Raw genomic sequence first — 14797 nt, 5'->3', positions numbered from 1 at the left:
AATTTTTATTTTATGTTTTCCTAAAAGAGCAGCCAAAAATCTAGCACTCTAAGTGAAAATATAGTATATGTTGTTGGTATACACAGACGGTCCCTTCATTCTATATTTTTCTGTGACAAAGTTCATGGACTCTTTATTCTGCAACCACAATGACATCTAAGATAGACATGGCCCAGCTTGCTGGACAGATAGGTACCATATTTAAAGCAAGAAATGATGGAAAGGGTAGTCAGAGGAAAAAGTCTAATCAATCTTTTAAGTCAAGTGAGTAGCATATATATATATTTTTTTATTCATAATGGTGCCTATAAATTAAAGGCAAAAAAGCATAGTGCTCTCACTCCCAAAAGCTGGAATTATTGACCTGTCACTGGAAACAACAGATTTAGATGTTCCAAACTCATAACCTGCTCAATTCTCATTGCTGAATATGAGTAAAGACTACTATGCTAGAAGAAGAAAAAAAGGATCTTAACATTGCAGATATGTATGTTCCACTCAGTTAAGCTTATTATAAAAGCTAATATCAATGAACTGATGACTTGTTTTCCCAATTCCAGGTCACCATAAAATTATGCCAATTTTACTTTTTGGAGACCAGAATACTGGTCAGATCTGATAGACTAATAAAGGCAACCAACATAAATTTTAAATTAGATTTGTCAATCCATTTACCATCTGGAAAACGAAAAATACAAGTTTTCATGTGGGCATTTCAAGTGATAGCATGAACGTTCGAGTCTGTAGAAATCACACATGTGTACTTTTGTATGTCCATATAACAGTTTATCCCAAGTTATAATTACATGCCTTTCCTCTTCCCAAATGCCTTTCTCTGCCATAAACAGTTTGTGATTTTCTTTCTTCTCTTCCTGCCAAAGTACATGGCCTCACATCTTCCCCCGTTTTCCATAGATGGACACATTTCCTATCTTGTTGATAAAATGACTTCTCTCTTTCCTTCTTTCTTTTTATTCTTGTCTTTAAATGTCATTTGTGACCAATGTTTACCTCTGCAATTTGTTCTTTTTCTTTCCATGAGGCGAATTACTTTATAGTAATCCTAAGCTTCCTACTGATTTTCCTCTGCTTGTTTTTTCTCAAAAAGTAAGTTTTTATTCTTTTTTCCTCTGGGTTCAGAGGTTTCAACAGAGCTCACTGAAGGTCATTGGTCATGGTAAAGGATGACAATGTGGTTAATAATAGTCATAAAAGCACAGCTTAGCTGAAAATTACTTTCACCTAATAAAACTAGTTTGCCCTGGAGATACTGAAGAATGTCCAGGACCCAGTCAGAGAGTGCCCCCGAGAGCCAAATCACATCTTCTCACATGGGGCTGCATGGGGAGAGTGCTTCTCTAGTACCGAGGCTTCCCATTAATTTTTCAGAAGGGCAATTGAAGAGTAATTGGTCCACCTGAGGTAACAGAGGGAATTGAGCACCGGGAGAAAGTAATTATCCAAGTTGAAATTTGACCAGGTTAACAGGGTTAATGCCACAACTCTTGAGAATAGTGTGGCAGGGTCTCTAGTGTTCAACAAAGGTCATTCTATCTATTTTTATGTTTCATCCAGAAAGTAGCTGTGCCAAGAAAGCAGTAAGGGGTGGCATTAAGGAAGAGATTAACTGACACCTCAGAGAAAAGAGAAATGGTCTCAGCTGCATCTTTTCCCTCGTGGTTGACCTGCCCCCAGCAAATATCACTTAACAGACTTTCAGATGTGAGCAAATCTTCAACCAAGAGACCCTGGATTTAAATACTTCCTCTCCATTCCTAAAACACTTGAGCATAGCACATAGCTCTTCCCTGAGCCCATCATTCCAGTGCCTAAGATTTGCTCAAAAGGAAGGGACTGGGGTAAATCATACCTTCAACTTTAACCCAAAGCCCTGTGTGGTAGTTAGGTTCAGGTGTCAACTTGGCCAGGTGAATGTGCCTAGTCCTGTTGCTGTGGACATGAGCCAATGGTACGTTAACCTCATCTGTTGCTCATTACATCTGCAGTTGGCTAAAAGGCGTGCCTGCTGTAATGAACGATGTTTGATTTAATTGGCTGGTGCTTAAATGAGAGAGCTCAACGTAGCACAGCCCAAGCAGCTCAGCATACCTCATCTCAGCATTCGCTCAGCCCAGGCCTTTGGAGATGCAGAGAAGAATCACCCCGGGGAAAGTGTTGGAACCCAGAGGCCTGGAGAAAAGGCCAGCAGAGATCACCCTGTGCCTTCCCATGTCAGTTGAAAGTTAGCTGCCTTTTCTCTGAAGAACTAATGAAATAAATCCCCTTTTATTAAAAGCCAATCTGTCTCTGGTGTGTTGCATTCCGGCAGCTAGCAAACTAGAACACCCTGGATTAGGTAGACCATTTCCTCTATTTAGCTTATCTGCTTCCGAATGGAAGAACTCTTCATCTTTTCAGCTCCTGAATAACATCCCTCCTATCTCTTCACCCGTGGAGAATCTTCTCTGCCCAGCCCAATTTACTGCAGTATCTGAATTCCTACATCTTCTTGGCCCTGATGCATATGTGGCTGCTTAGCTAGAAATCTGCATGTATGTGGTGAGAGAGGTTCAGCGGTGACTTTGGGATACTCCTGTCAGTGGAAGGGGGCTCCTTAGGATAACACTCCTGGCCTCTCTTGGCCCTTTTCATTCACTTCTCCCAAGTGAAGGAGGAGTTAATTAGTTACCTAGTAAGTTTGGAAGGAGAACTGGGAATGTTTCCACCTCTTACTCTTCCACCTTCTCCCTGGTGTCAGGCTGCCTGTCAGAAGCACCACTCCACAATGGTGTAGGTTCTAGGGGAGAGCCTTGTCCCTCCAGTCCAGGGATGCCAGAGGCTGAGTGATAAGACTGTGCCTGCCTATTTCTGGGGACCACTGTTAGGAAAACCACTTTTTGGAAAATAGAAGCCTCCTTCTCCAGTATAAGCTTTCTCAATAGTAGAGCTGATATTTTGGCTTCTGTGATGGTTTGAAGCTCTAAGCACTCCAGAAAAACATGTTCTAAAAACTAATCCATTCAGGGGGTATAAACTCTTTGCAAGTAGGACTTTCCTTTATTTTTTGGCATGAGCAGGCACCGGGAATCAAACCCAGGTCTCTGGCATGGCAGGTGAGAATGCTGCCTGCTGAGCCACTGTGGTCCACCCAAGTAGGGCTTTTCTGATGAGGTTATATGTGCCTAGGATGGGTCTGAATCCTATTATTGGAGTCCTTTATAAGAGAATGAAATTCAGACAGAGAGAAAATGCCACAAGAAGCAAGAAGATGAGCATCAATGGAACCTGGAAAAGAAGGGAAAGACCAGAAGATGCCATGTGCCTTGCCATGTGATAAGCTAAGGACCGAGGATCACCAGCAGCCAGCCCCAAATGCTACAGTCTTTGGGGAAAAAAAGCACTGCCTTGATGGCACCTAAGTTTGATCTTTTTCCTAGCTTCAAACTATGAACAAATAAATTCCCATTATTTAACCTGACCCACTTCATGGTATTTGTTTATGCAGCCTAGGAAACTAAAACAGCATCTGCCTCTTTCTTTGACCTTATTTTTCTTATTCTGAATTAAGGTAGAGAAGATGGATGTTAGGGTTATTTATTGTGCCACCTCAAATTCCACTAATAGATGCATGGAAGACACCCAATTAAGAATTTTTAGAGTCACAGAGTTTCACAGAGCTGGAAGAGTCTAACAAACTTTAATGTAAAGAAACTAAGGTTCAGAAGGGTTACACAGTTAATTAGCACAATGCCAGTAATTGAATGCAGGTGTCCAAATATCTTGCCTAGTGCACAGCAATTAAGATCCCAAGTTCTGCAGTTAGGCTGCTTCCACTCTGATTCTGACTCCCTACCTTATTCACTATGTGTATGTAGAAAAATATTTAGACCTCTCTACCCTATGCTTTCCTGTTGGTATAATGGGGACGATAAGAGTGCTGTAAGGTTTCAGTGATATGGTTCATGCAAAACACTCAACCCAGGACCTGACACATAGTAAAATACTACATAAATGTAGCTATTATTTTCCTACCACATGCCTTCTTGGACTGATTAGCACTGAATCATTACAGGAATAGAGAAATAAGAAATGATGTTGATTAAGTTACTGTTTACATTGCTTTGTTCTAAGAATCCCAGCCTCCATTGTACCTGTTCTTGTCCAGCTATGGAATGATGCTGTGTTTCAACTGCACACGTAGATCTGAATCTCTTCCTGACATCTTACAGTACATAGACTAACCAAGATTGTCAAGATGTAATCAAGGGATATATAATGATTTGAAATCAGGAAAGAGTATCTTACTTCATAGAACAGTAATTGAATGCACTATTTTGTGAATTTGCTATTTGTTTTCCCCTGCTGTGGACAGGAGTCTCTGTCTGTAAATGTATAACATGTATCTCTTTGAAACTGATATCATTAGGAATATTTTTTTTTCTGGTTAGTCACCTGAGCTTCCCTGTATTTCTTTATATAATTTCCCCATCTTCATTAAGGCAAGGGCTCATATCTTCTCCTATTTTATCCTTTCTAGTGTTCAGCGTATTGCTCTAGAAAGAATCTCTACTTCGTGATTATTAGCAGCTATTTTTTAAAGAAAATGTAAGCATTTTTGTCTTAAAAAATCAGGAAACCAAGTTTCCAGATCTGCTTTCATCATTAATACCTATTTGAATTTCTGTGAACCACTTAATCTCTCCATACATGTACCACATAAAGCAGAGCAGGCCCCACCCTCCCTCACCTTCCAGGTTACGGTAAGAGCAATGAGACTAACATGGGAAAGCTCTTTGGAAATGAAAAACCACTTATTGCCCAGTGTTGGGCTGCTACTTATTACTACGTCTGCTTGGGGTTGTCAGACTCCCTTGGTGAGACAGGTTTCTATCTTTGTGTTTCTGTCTTCACATAATTCTGTTCATTACAGAATTTTAAAGGGCAAGAGAGAAACATTTGGGCAACTGTGGGTCCTGAACTAGACTAAACAGTGGTCTGCAGGAGAACTGAGGCATATTAGATGGAAACTTCCCTGGAATGCCCTCCCTCTTCCTTACTGTATGCCTTAATCCTGTTTTCTCTTCTGTCATTTTGAGAACCCCCTCCTTCATGAACTTCCTCTGAGAATCAAGACCACATGCTTTTCTTGCACAAAGCCAGTCACATGGTAGATTGGTTTGATTGACTGATTGATTGCTTGACTGAATAAATGCAAGGAATTAAATTAAGTAAAGTATTATTCTAAAGCAATTTCTGAAGAATATGTCACTATCCACTTCTTGCTTGAGTTATCACTAATAATGCTGTGGTTACATTAAAGACAGGGAAATATTTGAAGAATATGCAAAGCTATTTACTTTCAATTTGAAAATATACTCTCACTTTCTCTGTTTAGCCCTACATTTGTTCCCAAGTGCAATAAAAAGCCCCACTAAAAAGTGAACTGTACAACTGTTGCCACCTATGGGTGACAAATGTATTCTATAAACTTTATCATAATTTTGATGAAGCACAACATTCAATGAAAATGGAGATGTTTTATGGCGCCTACACAATTCTCATCAAACACTAATCTTTACTGGGTTTATTATTATCATTATTATAGTTTTGTAATACTTATTTCAGATGCCCTGCTTAAAGATAATAGTAACTAATACCTATAGAGTATTTTTCCAGAATAGAGGTTAAGAATTTGGGCTCTGCAGGCAGACTGCCCAAATTCAAAACCCAGCTCCATCAGAGACTGCTAGAAATGAAGATACTACTGGTATCTTCCCTATAGAAGTGATGTGAGATAATCCATGCAAATGCTTAGCGGAGAGTCTGCATGGAACAGACACTCACTTGAATGTTAACTGTTATTACCATGATTAGTTAGCAAAGCACCTTCACTTACAGTTGCCAAAAACCTATTATAGACTATTTTGTTATAATTTGCCATAAATATCATGAGCAGATTACTATTTGACCTCAATTCCTCCTTGTATTTTTTAATGTAAATGTTATATGACTTCAAAATCTTAGAAGTAACTAAGATCTGACACGATAGTGTTGTATCTGATTGCTTTGGTATACTCCGACGTGGAAGCAGGGAAGTCAGCCACTTTTATTCTTAGATGGCAGGACCACTGCAGAAGCTGGAGCCAATAGTTGAGGCTCTTATGATGCTAGAGGAAGTTTAATACATCACCAAGTACCCACCAAGTATCTCTAGTGATTTAGCATTGGGCTAGGCCTTTTGGGGAAAGCTGGTGGGGGGTGAGAGATGATACAAAAGAAGCATAAAACATGATCCCTTGCTCAGAAACTCAAATAGTGCAAAGATTGTGATTTGACCTACAGAGTGGGGTTTGTTCGTTTGTTGTTTGTTTTGGGCTGCAGTTTTGTTTTGTTTAATGTGAGCCAATAACCAAAAATCAGTGGATTTTGAATATAAGCAAATATTGGCCCAGGTTTATGAGCCCACCTTAAAAATCAAAAGCTCTGAACCCAAGTTTCTGCATAGCATCAATAAGCTAGATTTAAGTTGCTTCTGCTCATGTTTTGAACTCACCACAGTCCTCACCATTCCCTATCGCTCCCCAACCCTGAGGCTGAATACCTGTTAGTACTTTGGGTCACACTTGCACCAATGTTTTTCTTGTAGTCAAAAACTATATCTGCACTCAGATCAAAATTGTGATGACAAAAAAAGACTATAAAAAAATGTGATTTTTTCATAACATGGGCCTTTCCTTCATTTCCATCACCACCCTGGCCAAAATAGGCCCTCATTATAATTAATTGAAGAAACAAATCTACAATCCTGAAACATTCAGAAAACCTGATGCGCCATTTGTGTCCCACAGTCAGAGTGTTTTAAGGGTAATTAACTCCTTCCTCTCCATCCTAAGACACTGAATTATTTTTTTCTTTTACCTGTGTCTTCCCTCTAAGACTGTATGTTCTAGACCAGTGGTCCTCAAATTTAGTATGTATCAGAATCACGTAGCAAGCTTGTTAAAACACAGTTTGCTGGGCCCCAGAGTTTCTGATATAATAGGTATCGGTAGGGCCCAAGAATCTGCATTCTAACAAGTTTTCCCATGAAGCTGACACTGGTGCAGCTGGTCTAGAGACTACACTTTGAGAAGTACTGTTCTAGAATAAGGATCCTGCTTACTGTTATCTACCATTTATTGAGTGCTTACCATTACCTGTCGGGGACCTGAGACTCCTTATTTCAAATACTTACCTAATCCTGAAAGAGAGATGTGTGTTCACCTTTTTTACACATGCAGAAAGTCAACTGGGGACTCAAAGGCAGTGAAAGGGCTAACCTGAGCTCGGGTCTGCCTGCTTCTAAGACCTGGATAGGACATGATTTTTTGCAGTTATATACCTCAGCCACAAATCCCTCCACTTACCCAATGCTAACTTCTCTAAAGTGTTTGTTAAATAAATTCAAGACCAATGTTGACCAGAAAGAGGCAAGGAAAATGACTGCCATTCTTAATTGAGAGGGCATTCATAGGAGGAGAAAATTGCATTGGATGCCCTTTATTGACCTACCTTTATTATAATCAAAGCATTTCCTACTCTCTTTGTATATTTTTAATATTGTGCTATGTAATTCTTTAAAGAAAACTGGCACATCATAAAAGAAGGGGGCTCTTGTGTGGCATTATTCCTAATTATGGAGCCACTTTTCTGTAATCAGTTAGTAATCTTACCTCGGTCCACCTCTGGTTTCAAGATAGCCATTTGAGATAGAAAATTAGCTCAGTGAGTAATGTTCCTTTACATTAACAGTATAATGAAATAAGCATCAGCTCAAGGATGATTTTCACATATTCCCATTGAATTATGCCATTTCCCATAGCAGAAAGAGAAACCCTGCCTGAGTCTGCTCTTGGGAGACTGAAACCATCCACTTCTATTTCTCTTTATTTTCTATTTCTATTAAATATTTAGTATGTGGAAATCCAGAAGCTTTGGTGGTGTGTATTTTTCCCTTGATCAAAACTCATTTTTTTTCATTTCACCTTTGTCTGGCTATCATAGCGATGTGGGGAGAGAGCATTGCATATGATAGAGCCTTCATGTTCCAAGATGGTTTGGCAGATTATTTATGTAGAATATTTGGGTAGCAAAATGGGGGAAAAATGCATAGAGGATACCTTGTCCTTTATTACATAAGAGCATGGTTTAGTGTAAAGAACAAAGGCAAAGAAGGCAGCAGATGAGACTTCAGTCCTGTTCTCTGTCATGGGCTGGGCAGTGCTGTGCAAGTAAACATCTCTCTGAACCTTGCTTTCCTCATTTTTAAGATGAGACTGCATAACTTGCAGGTTATGCATTGTGAAAAGGGTTAAGATAAAATAGGCTGTGTCTTTTACATAGTGAATGCTTAGTAAATGGTAGCTATTATTACCATCTCTAAGTCCCTGTTCTTACTTCTTCCTTGTGTTTGGATGGGAGTTTTACCTGTAGGAGGAAAAGAAAATGAAACATATCTTAGCGGCTTTAACCCTTCCAAGGTTCTTACTGGTTTTTGCAACTTGGCTCCCTCTCTCCTCACCAGAGAGCAGAATCTTAAGAGCTGTTTGAACAGCTAAACACATTTGTGTCGAGAGGGTTTACCTACAATAATTATTTTGGATATGGCTGCAATGTTTTATAAAGTCCTAAAGAGAACAAACAACATCCTATAAATCCCGTTTAAACTGGTATTACTAGAACCTCGTAGAAGGAAGAGGTTACTAAAGTGCAAACCGTTACTACAATGTTTAAGCCCTTGGGTATTCTAGAACGTACACCCACAGATCTAGAGCTTTTCAAACATCTTAAATCTTGTAAAGGGACAAAATGCAAACACGACAGTGCTTCTGACATCTTTAACATATATTTTAATTTTATGGCACATTAAGGGGCTTTATCCATTTTTCCATATATCCCTAACTTTAGGCTGAAATTCAATCCCATACATATTTAGAAAAAGCACAACTAATACTTAGTAAGGAAAGAGAGGAGTTGGAAAGTTTAATTAAGAAAAATAAGGATCTTTACCTGAACAAATTTCAAATGGATCCATTTAAAATGAAATTAAGTGGTACTTAACTGATTTGCAAATTGGAACCTATTTATCTCAGTAAACTGATTAAAGTCTTGATTTATCCCTAAAATTGGCTTTATTATTACATTTAATTATACTAGAAAATAGTCAAAGACTTGTAGGTTCTCTCTCTCCCTTTAAACTGCACTTTATACTGACAATAATTGAATATTGGATGGGATAACTTGATTTTCCAAAGAAATATGTTTCTAATATTTTCCTCTTTTTTATTGCAGAAATTGAAACAAGTTGAAGAAACAAAAGAAGACCCTGAGAATAGATTATCTAAAATTTCCCTGGCGTCGTTCAATAAATTTAATAGCAATACTGTGATTCTATTAGAAAAAGACAACTCTCTGAACAAGGTTGAAGGGCAAAAAGAACAAAAAGAAAAAAGTGAAGAGGCATCTTTGAGTAGCTCAGACAGGCCTGGGGTGGACAATTTGGAATCTCTGAGTGATTCTTTATACGATAGTTTCTCTTCCTGTACAAGTCAGGGTTCAAATGATGTATAAAGGACTTTTTTTTTCTTACTGAGCTGGAAAGGGAGCACTTAAGATACTAGGGTGGGGACATGCGGTGGGACAGCAACAATAATCTATTGCAACACCAGAGCCTACCTTTTTAGATTCACAGCAGGCAACCCACTGGAGCTCATTGTCACAGCAATAAAAATAAACTCCATGTGTTGTGTTTCATGAGGATTAAAAGTAAACACACCCACAATACAGACATCTTAATTTTGCACTTTTTTGAATACTTGTATAGAAGTTGTAAATTTTTTGGAAAAGAGATTATATTTGTAGTAAAAAAAAAAAATGACAGCAATAAATTGAATCACTGCCATGCTCTTGAAATGATGTACTAAGTCTAAGAAGTTGATAATATATTTTTTAAAAGTTTCAACTAAAGTTTTCAGTTCATTGTCCTAACGTTCAACAGGCCTGCCGAAAAACCATAGAAATCATCACCATTTCCATCTCACAGCCTCCATTTGATAAATTCTAATTCTAGTGCAATTTCAAAATTGTTGCCAGGGAGATTCAGGTTCAAGTAATAAGTGAATTCTCATTTATGGAAAAATGTAAAGGGTACTAAAGTGTGACACTGATGGGAAGGGATGTGTATCAGAAACGACCTAATTCTATTTTCAGGAGCAGGTTTTCCCTCCAAACATTTTCTTACATCCTCTTCTACTAAGTGTTTCTCTATAATTCTGAATATTATTTTTTCATTTCCTCTTCCTGCTCCTTTTATTAAAACCGGGGTAATCTAGAAACGAAAGCAAATTTCTATTTGCAGTACTCACTTTTTAAAAAAATAAAACGGTTTGGTGCTATGAAAAACTCTTACTTTTTAAAATCTTTTTTCTACAAAGACTGTTTATATGTAAGGATAAATTCTATTTCAAAGGTTTGTGTATTTTTTCTAGATGTGAACTATTTATAATTGCTTTTGTACAGGAACTTGTAAACTAGGCTTCATAAATACCTTTAGGATCTATATGGTTACGTTAATACACCCTTATTTCTTTAAAGAGTATTGTATGATCAGTGTTATTTGGCTAATTTGTGCAATTTGTTATATTTGAATTTTGTTGTAAATGAAAATTATGTACCGTTTCATTGTCTTTCAGGCTTTTAAAAATTCTTTTGTTTCATTTCTGAATAAAAGTCATATCACAATTGCACCTTCTGACAGCTTAAAAGAACTTCTCAAGGGCCTCTTTGGCCCAATTGGTTAATTTGAAACATGACTCACGTGTGCGCCGAGGATGAATTTTCTAAAGGAATAAACAAACTGGCCCTTTTGCTCCAGAGATAATAATTTAGCCAATTGTAAGAACGCGGTCTGCAGGCAAACAAGTAATGATCGAAGCAGTTCAGTCTTCCCTAAAGGTTAACCAAGTAAAAATGAATGGAAGTGTGCGGACCGGGGCGGGGAGGGGGGAGAGGTGAGCGGGCGCGAGAGGGCGCCTGAGGCAGATATGAAATGATCTCGGCGGAGGAATTAGAAGAAAGTCGTTTGTAAACCCATTTCTAGACCTGCTCTGCTGGCAGGATTGGGAAATAGAAGATCAACGCCCCCGCCTGTGAGCGCTTACCCCAACAGGCGGCCGGAGGAGAAGGGGGTAAGAGGGGCAAAGAAAGCATACTGCCACTGAAATGGGCGCCCCCTAGGGATTCGGGGAAAAGCAGTAAGGACGCACAGGATTAGGGGCGGGGGCACCTAAGCGCTCCGGGCGGGGAAGCAGGCTCCCGCACCACAGGCTGCAAGATGGGTGAGGAAAGTGAACGTGGCCGTGGCGTCCCCAGAGCCCATAAGGTGGGTCACTATACTTAGCGGAGGGAGGAAGAATTGGGAACGGATGGGTTGGGGGGAAAGTACGGAAAACAAACCGTGACTGCCAGCTGCGGAGTCCTGGGCTGTGGTGGCGCCGTAAAGGAAAAGATAAGGGTAAATATACTGATAACCCGTGGCTTTGGAGAGCTACCCAGCCTTTTAGAGGAAAGGGAATAGAAACACGCAACCCCGCCCTCCTTCACCCACATTTGCTAGTGGGAACTCACACCTGATGCCTTCGGGACGCCCCCACCCCCACCCCCAGGCTAGGCGACCAGGCAGGTGTCAACGTACCCTCTAGGGGTGCGCACAGGGGGGCGGCCCGGAACCCGTGAGCCGGGTGGGGCAGGATCCTGCCACACCATCGGCCCACCCGGCGGGCAGCCGAAACCAAGCGGGTAGTAACCGAGGGGTTTCTCCGCGGAAGAGGAGGCGTGGTTGCACCCGACGCCCGAGGGAGTCTGCGAGTGCGCAACTTTTCCCCGCGCACGGAACGCGGTCCCTTCCGCCAGTCTCCTCGGCGGCCTACTGCCCGCCGCGCTGCAGTCCCGGCTGGGTGGGTCGGTCCCGGCGCGGGGGTGCGAGCCAGGCCCCAGGGGACACGCGCCCCTGGACCGCGCCCGGCGGGTATCGGCAGCACCTGCTGCTCCCAGCCCACGGCTTCCCCAACGGCCAGCCTCCTAACCTCTGAAAACGGCACCCTCTCCAGTGCCCCTTTCGCGGGTACGTGCGGAGGCGGGAGGGGAAGGCTCCAAGAAGGGGGTGGGGACTTGAAGAGATAATCCCAGCCTTCCGCGCCCGCCATCCCCGCCCCGACTCGGCAGCCGTCACGTGGTGCCTGGAATTGGAGGTGGGGAAAAGAGGCGAGACTTTTTTGGATGCTAGGGATCGGCAATAGTTCCCTTACTGTCTCAGCTGCCAACTCCGGAGGCGCTGCGCTCCTCCCGAAACAGAGCGTGTGGAGCGGCTACCCGCGGCCGGGAGCGGGCGATGCGGGCGCCGCCGGCGGCACCTGCGGCTCCTCTCGGCAGCGGCCGTTGCCTCCGCGGCAGTAGCGCGGACCCCAGCAGCCTAGGCAGCCACAGCCTCTGTGGCCCGGGCAGCCTCCGCCGCGGTCGCAGCCTCTGATGCGGCTGTCCGCTCCCGGCCCAGCGGCTCCGGGAGGATGTGGGTCCTCGGCATCGCGGCAACTTTTTGCGGATTGTTCTGGCTTCCAGGTAAGAAGACTAAGCGACCGGCCCTCGGGCAAGCGTGCACCCCCGCCTACCCGCCATCTGGTCTAGTACCCAGAGGCACCGAACTGGGAATGTCTGCAAGTCCCGCGCTGCAAGAGAGCGGGGTATTTGCGGACTCCGGCTGCAGCTGCTCGCGCGTTTGGAGGCGAGGCTGGGCTGCGGGGAGGGAGACGAACCGTTCCGAAGCTTCGCGGAGAAAGAGGGTCAATCCCCTGAACCCCTCCAAGTTGTTGGGCATCTCTAGCGACCCGTGGGAACGGCGCCACCGACAGGTGAACGACGCGCTGGGCAGCCTGCGGCCGGGACGCATCCTGACTGCGCTGCTGCGCTCCGAGGGCGACCGTTGTGGGGCTGGGAGAGGAGCGCGCCATAGCTCCGCTGCCGGGGCCCGGCCGGGGAAGGTTGGGTCTAGACAGAAGCTCGGCGACCCGAACCGAACAGCCAGATAGTGCAGTGAGAGCTGCAAACGTCTCGCTGTCTCACTCCATTTCGCCGACCGAGCTCTGCAGAACTGGGACCCCCTCCGCGGACCCTACTCAACCAGTTGCCTGAAAGCTGGGGCCTCGGGGAAGGGGATGATGTGTTGGAACGCTGGGTTGGCGCGCGTGCACACATGTACCCCGTTCAACCCTCTACGGCCACCCCCACCAGAGCCTGCCCTGGGCTCCTAGAGTGCAGCAGCATTCGGCGCCCAGCGCCTTCTGTCAGCCACTGCACATGAACGCTGACTTTAAAAATTAAATAAATAAAACAACAACAAGGCGTCTGCGAATGCAATGGTGAAAGATGCCAAAATAGTAATTAAGTAATTTGTAACCAATTAGCAATTAGGCAGTTGCAGCAAGTTTCTGAGGAAACATCTCTCCCGACGTTGTATTCTGTTTCTTTTAACTTCCTTGGGAAAAGGTTGAGGTTGGTGTTGGATGAGTCTGTTGTTTCTGAAGCAGTGGTCCAGCGTGCGCGAGCAGAATTCTACTTTATCCTGTGGGTCCCTGGGTGCCGCGCCGCCGCCTGCCGGCTTCAGCCACATCCGACCCTAATTCGGAGACCCGGGAACGGGGAGCCCCAGACAACCCAGAGACCGGTAGCGCCGGCTGGCTGGGGCAGAAGAGGGTCTTGGTTTCGGGGGTGAGCTCTGTGACAGCCGATCTGAACCTGACTACGTCTGCCCCGCAGGCTTTGCGCTGCAAATCCAGTGTTACCAGTGTGAAGAATTCCAGCTGAACAACGACTGCTCCTCCCCCGAATTCATTGTGAATTGCACGGTGAATGTTCAAGACATGTGTCAGAAAGAAGTGATGGAGCAAAGTGCTGGTAAGAAGCTGGCAGCTCTCCCAATCTCCTCTACAGACAGAACAGAGGGTGGGGGGGGGGGGGTCATTAAATTACAGGAAAAGGGACTGACTTTGATTTAAATCACGCACATTGGTTATCACAGATTTACTTGTAAAGTGCTGGGAAAATGGAGAGTTCCAAGTTGCTTTAATCTCCTTCGAGTTAATTACCAAGGCATCTCCCCAGTGGCCCTGGGGAGGGAAGTACATTTAAATTAATGGTTCTCCTCTTTATTTACTCCCCTCACCTCCTTTTGTAGAAAGCTGATCCGAAGGCTAGAAAATATATGGCTAAACGGCCCTAACCTGGGCAACTAGTGTGAGCCAGGTCAGCCTGAAATACCAAGCTAGCTGAAGTTCCCAGAGGTCAGAGCTTGAAAAATGTGTTTTGCCATAGAGCCACACCATATTTCTTTGAAGAACACTACAGGATCTTTATTTAATTTGAGAACTAATGCATCAAATTCCAGGCACAGATTGCCAAGATCTTTCAAGAGAACCAGCAGGCTGCAGGCTGGCTGATGGAGAGGTCCAGCCATTGTGAAAGGGAAAGAAGGGGGTACAATGGAGCAGTCACCACTCTTTTAACTGAGCAGAGTCTTCTTACTGAAGTGGCTTTCCCCAGACTCCCCTCCCCGCAAATAATCTATCGGAAATCAAAGTTCCCCAAAGTGCAACTGGAACTTTTGGGAAATGGGTGGTGCTATAGCTTCAGTTCCAAGATCAAACCCATAAACAGGGACTTTGCCATTTTAAGGATGCTGAAAAGATGGAAAATAGCATCATGTGGG

General features: G+C 43.3%; 2 protein-coding genes across 2 annotated transcripts in view; both read left to right on the top strand.

Annotated features, from left to right (window-relative positions):
* Positions 1-10962, top strand: part of NCKAP5 (NCK associated protein 5) — a 1072936-nt gene extending 1061974 nt beyond the window's left edge. Inside the window, exon 18 of the mRNA XM_077153602.1 lies at positions 9331-10962. Coding sequence (XP_077009717.1) covers positions 9331-9609 — 279 coding nt within the window. The 3' untranslated portion in view covers positions 9610-10962. The remainder of the gene's footprint in view (positions 1-9330) is intronic.
* Positions 10963-12527: 1565 nt separating this feature from the next.
* LYPD1 (LY6/PLAUR domain containing 1) overlaps positions 12528-14797 on the top strand; it is a 68727-nt gene continuing 66457 nt past the window's right edge. The window contains exons 1-2 of the mRNA XM_077153590.1: positions 12528-12654; positions 13849-13986. Coding sequence (XP_077009705.1) covers positions 12603-12654; positions 13849-13986 — 190 coding nt within the window. The 5' untranslated portion in view covers positions 12528-12602. The remainder of the gene's footprint in view (positions 12655-13848; positions 13987-14797) is intronic.

This window comes from Tamandua tetradactyla, chromosome 3, assembly GCF_023851605.1.
Source record: "Tamandua tetradactyla isolate mTamTet1 chromosome 3, mTamTet1.pri, whole genome shotgun sequence".
Lineage (NCBI taxonomy): Eukaryota > Metazoa > Chordata > Mammalia > Pilosa > Myrmecophagidae > Tamandua > Tamandua tetradactyla.
The sequence above is the reverse complement of the archived record's forward strand: the minus strand, read 5'-3'. Positions and strand labels throughout refer to the sequence as shown.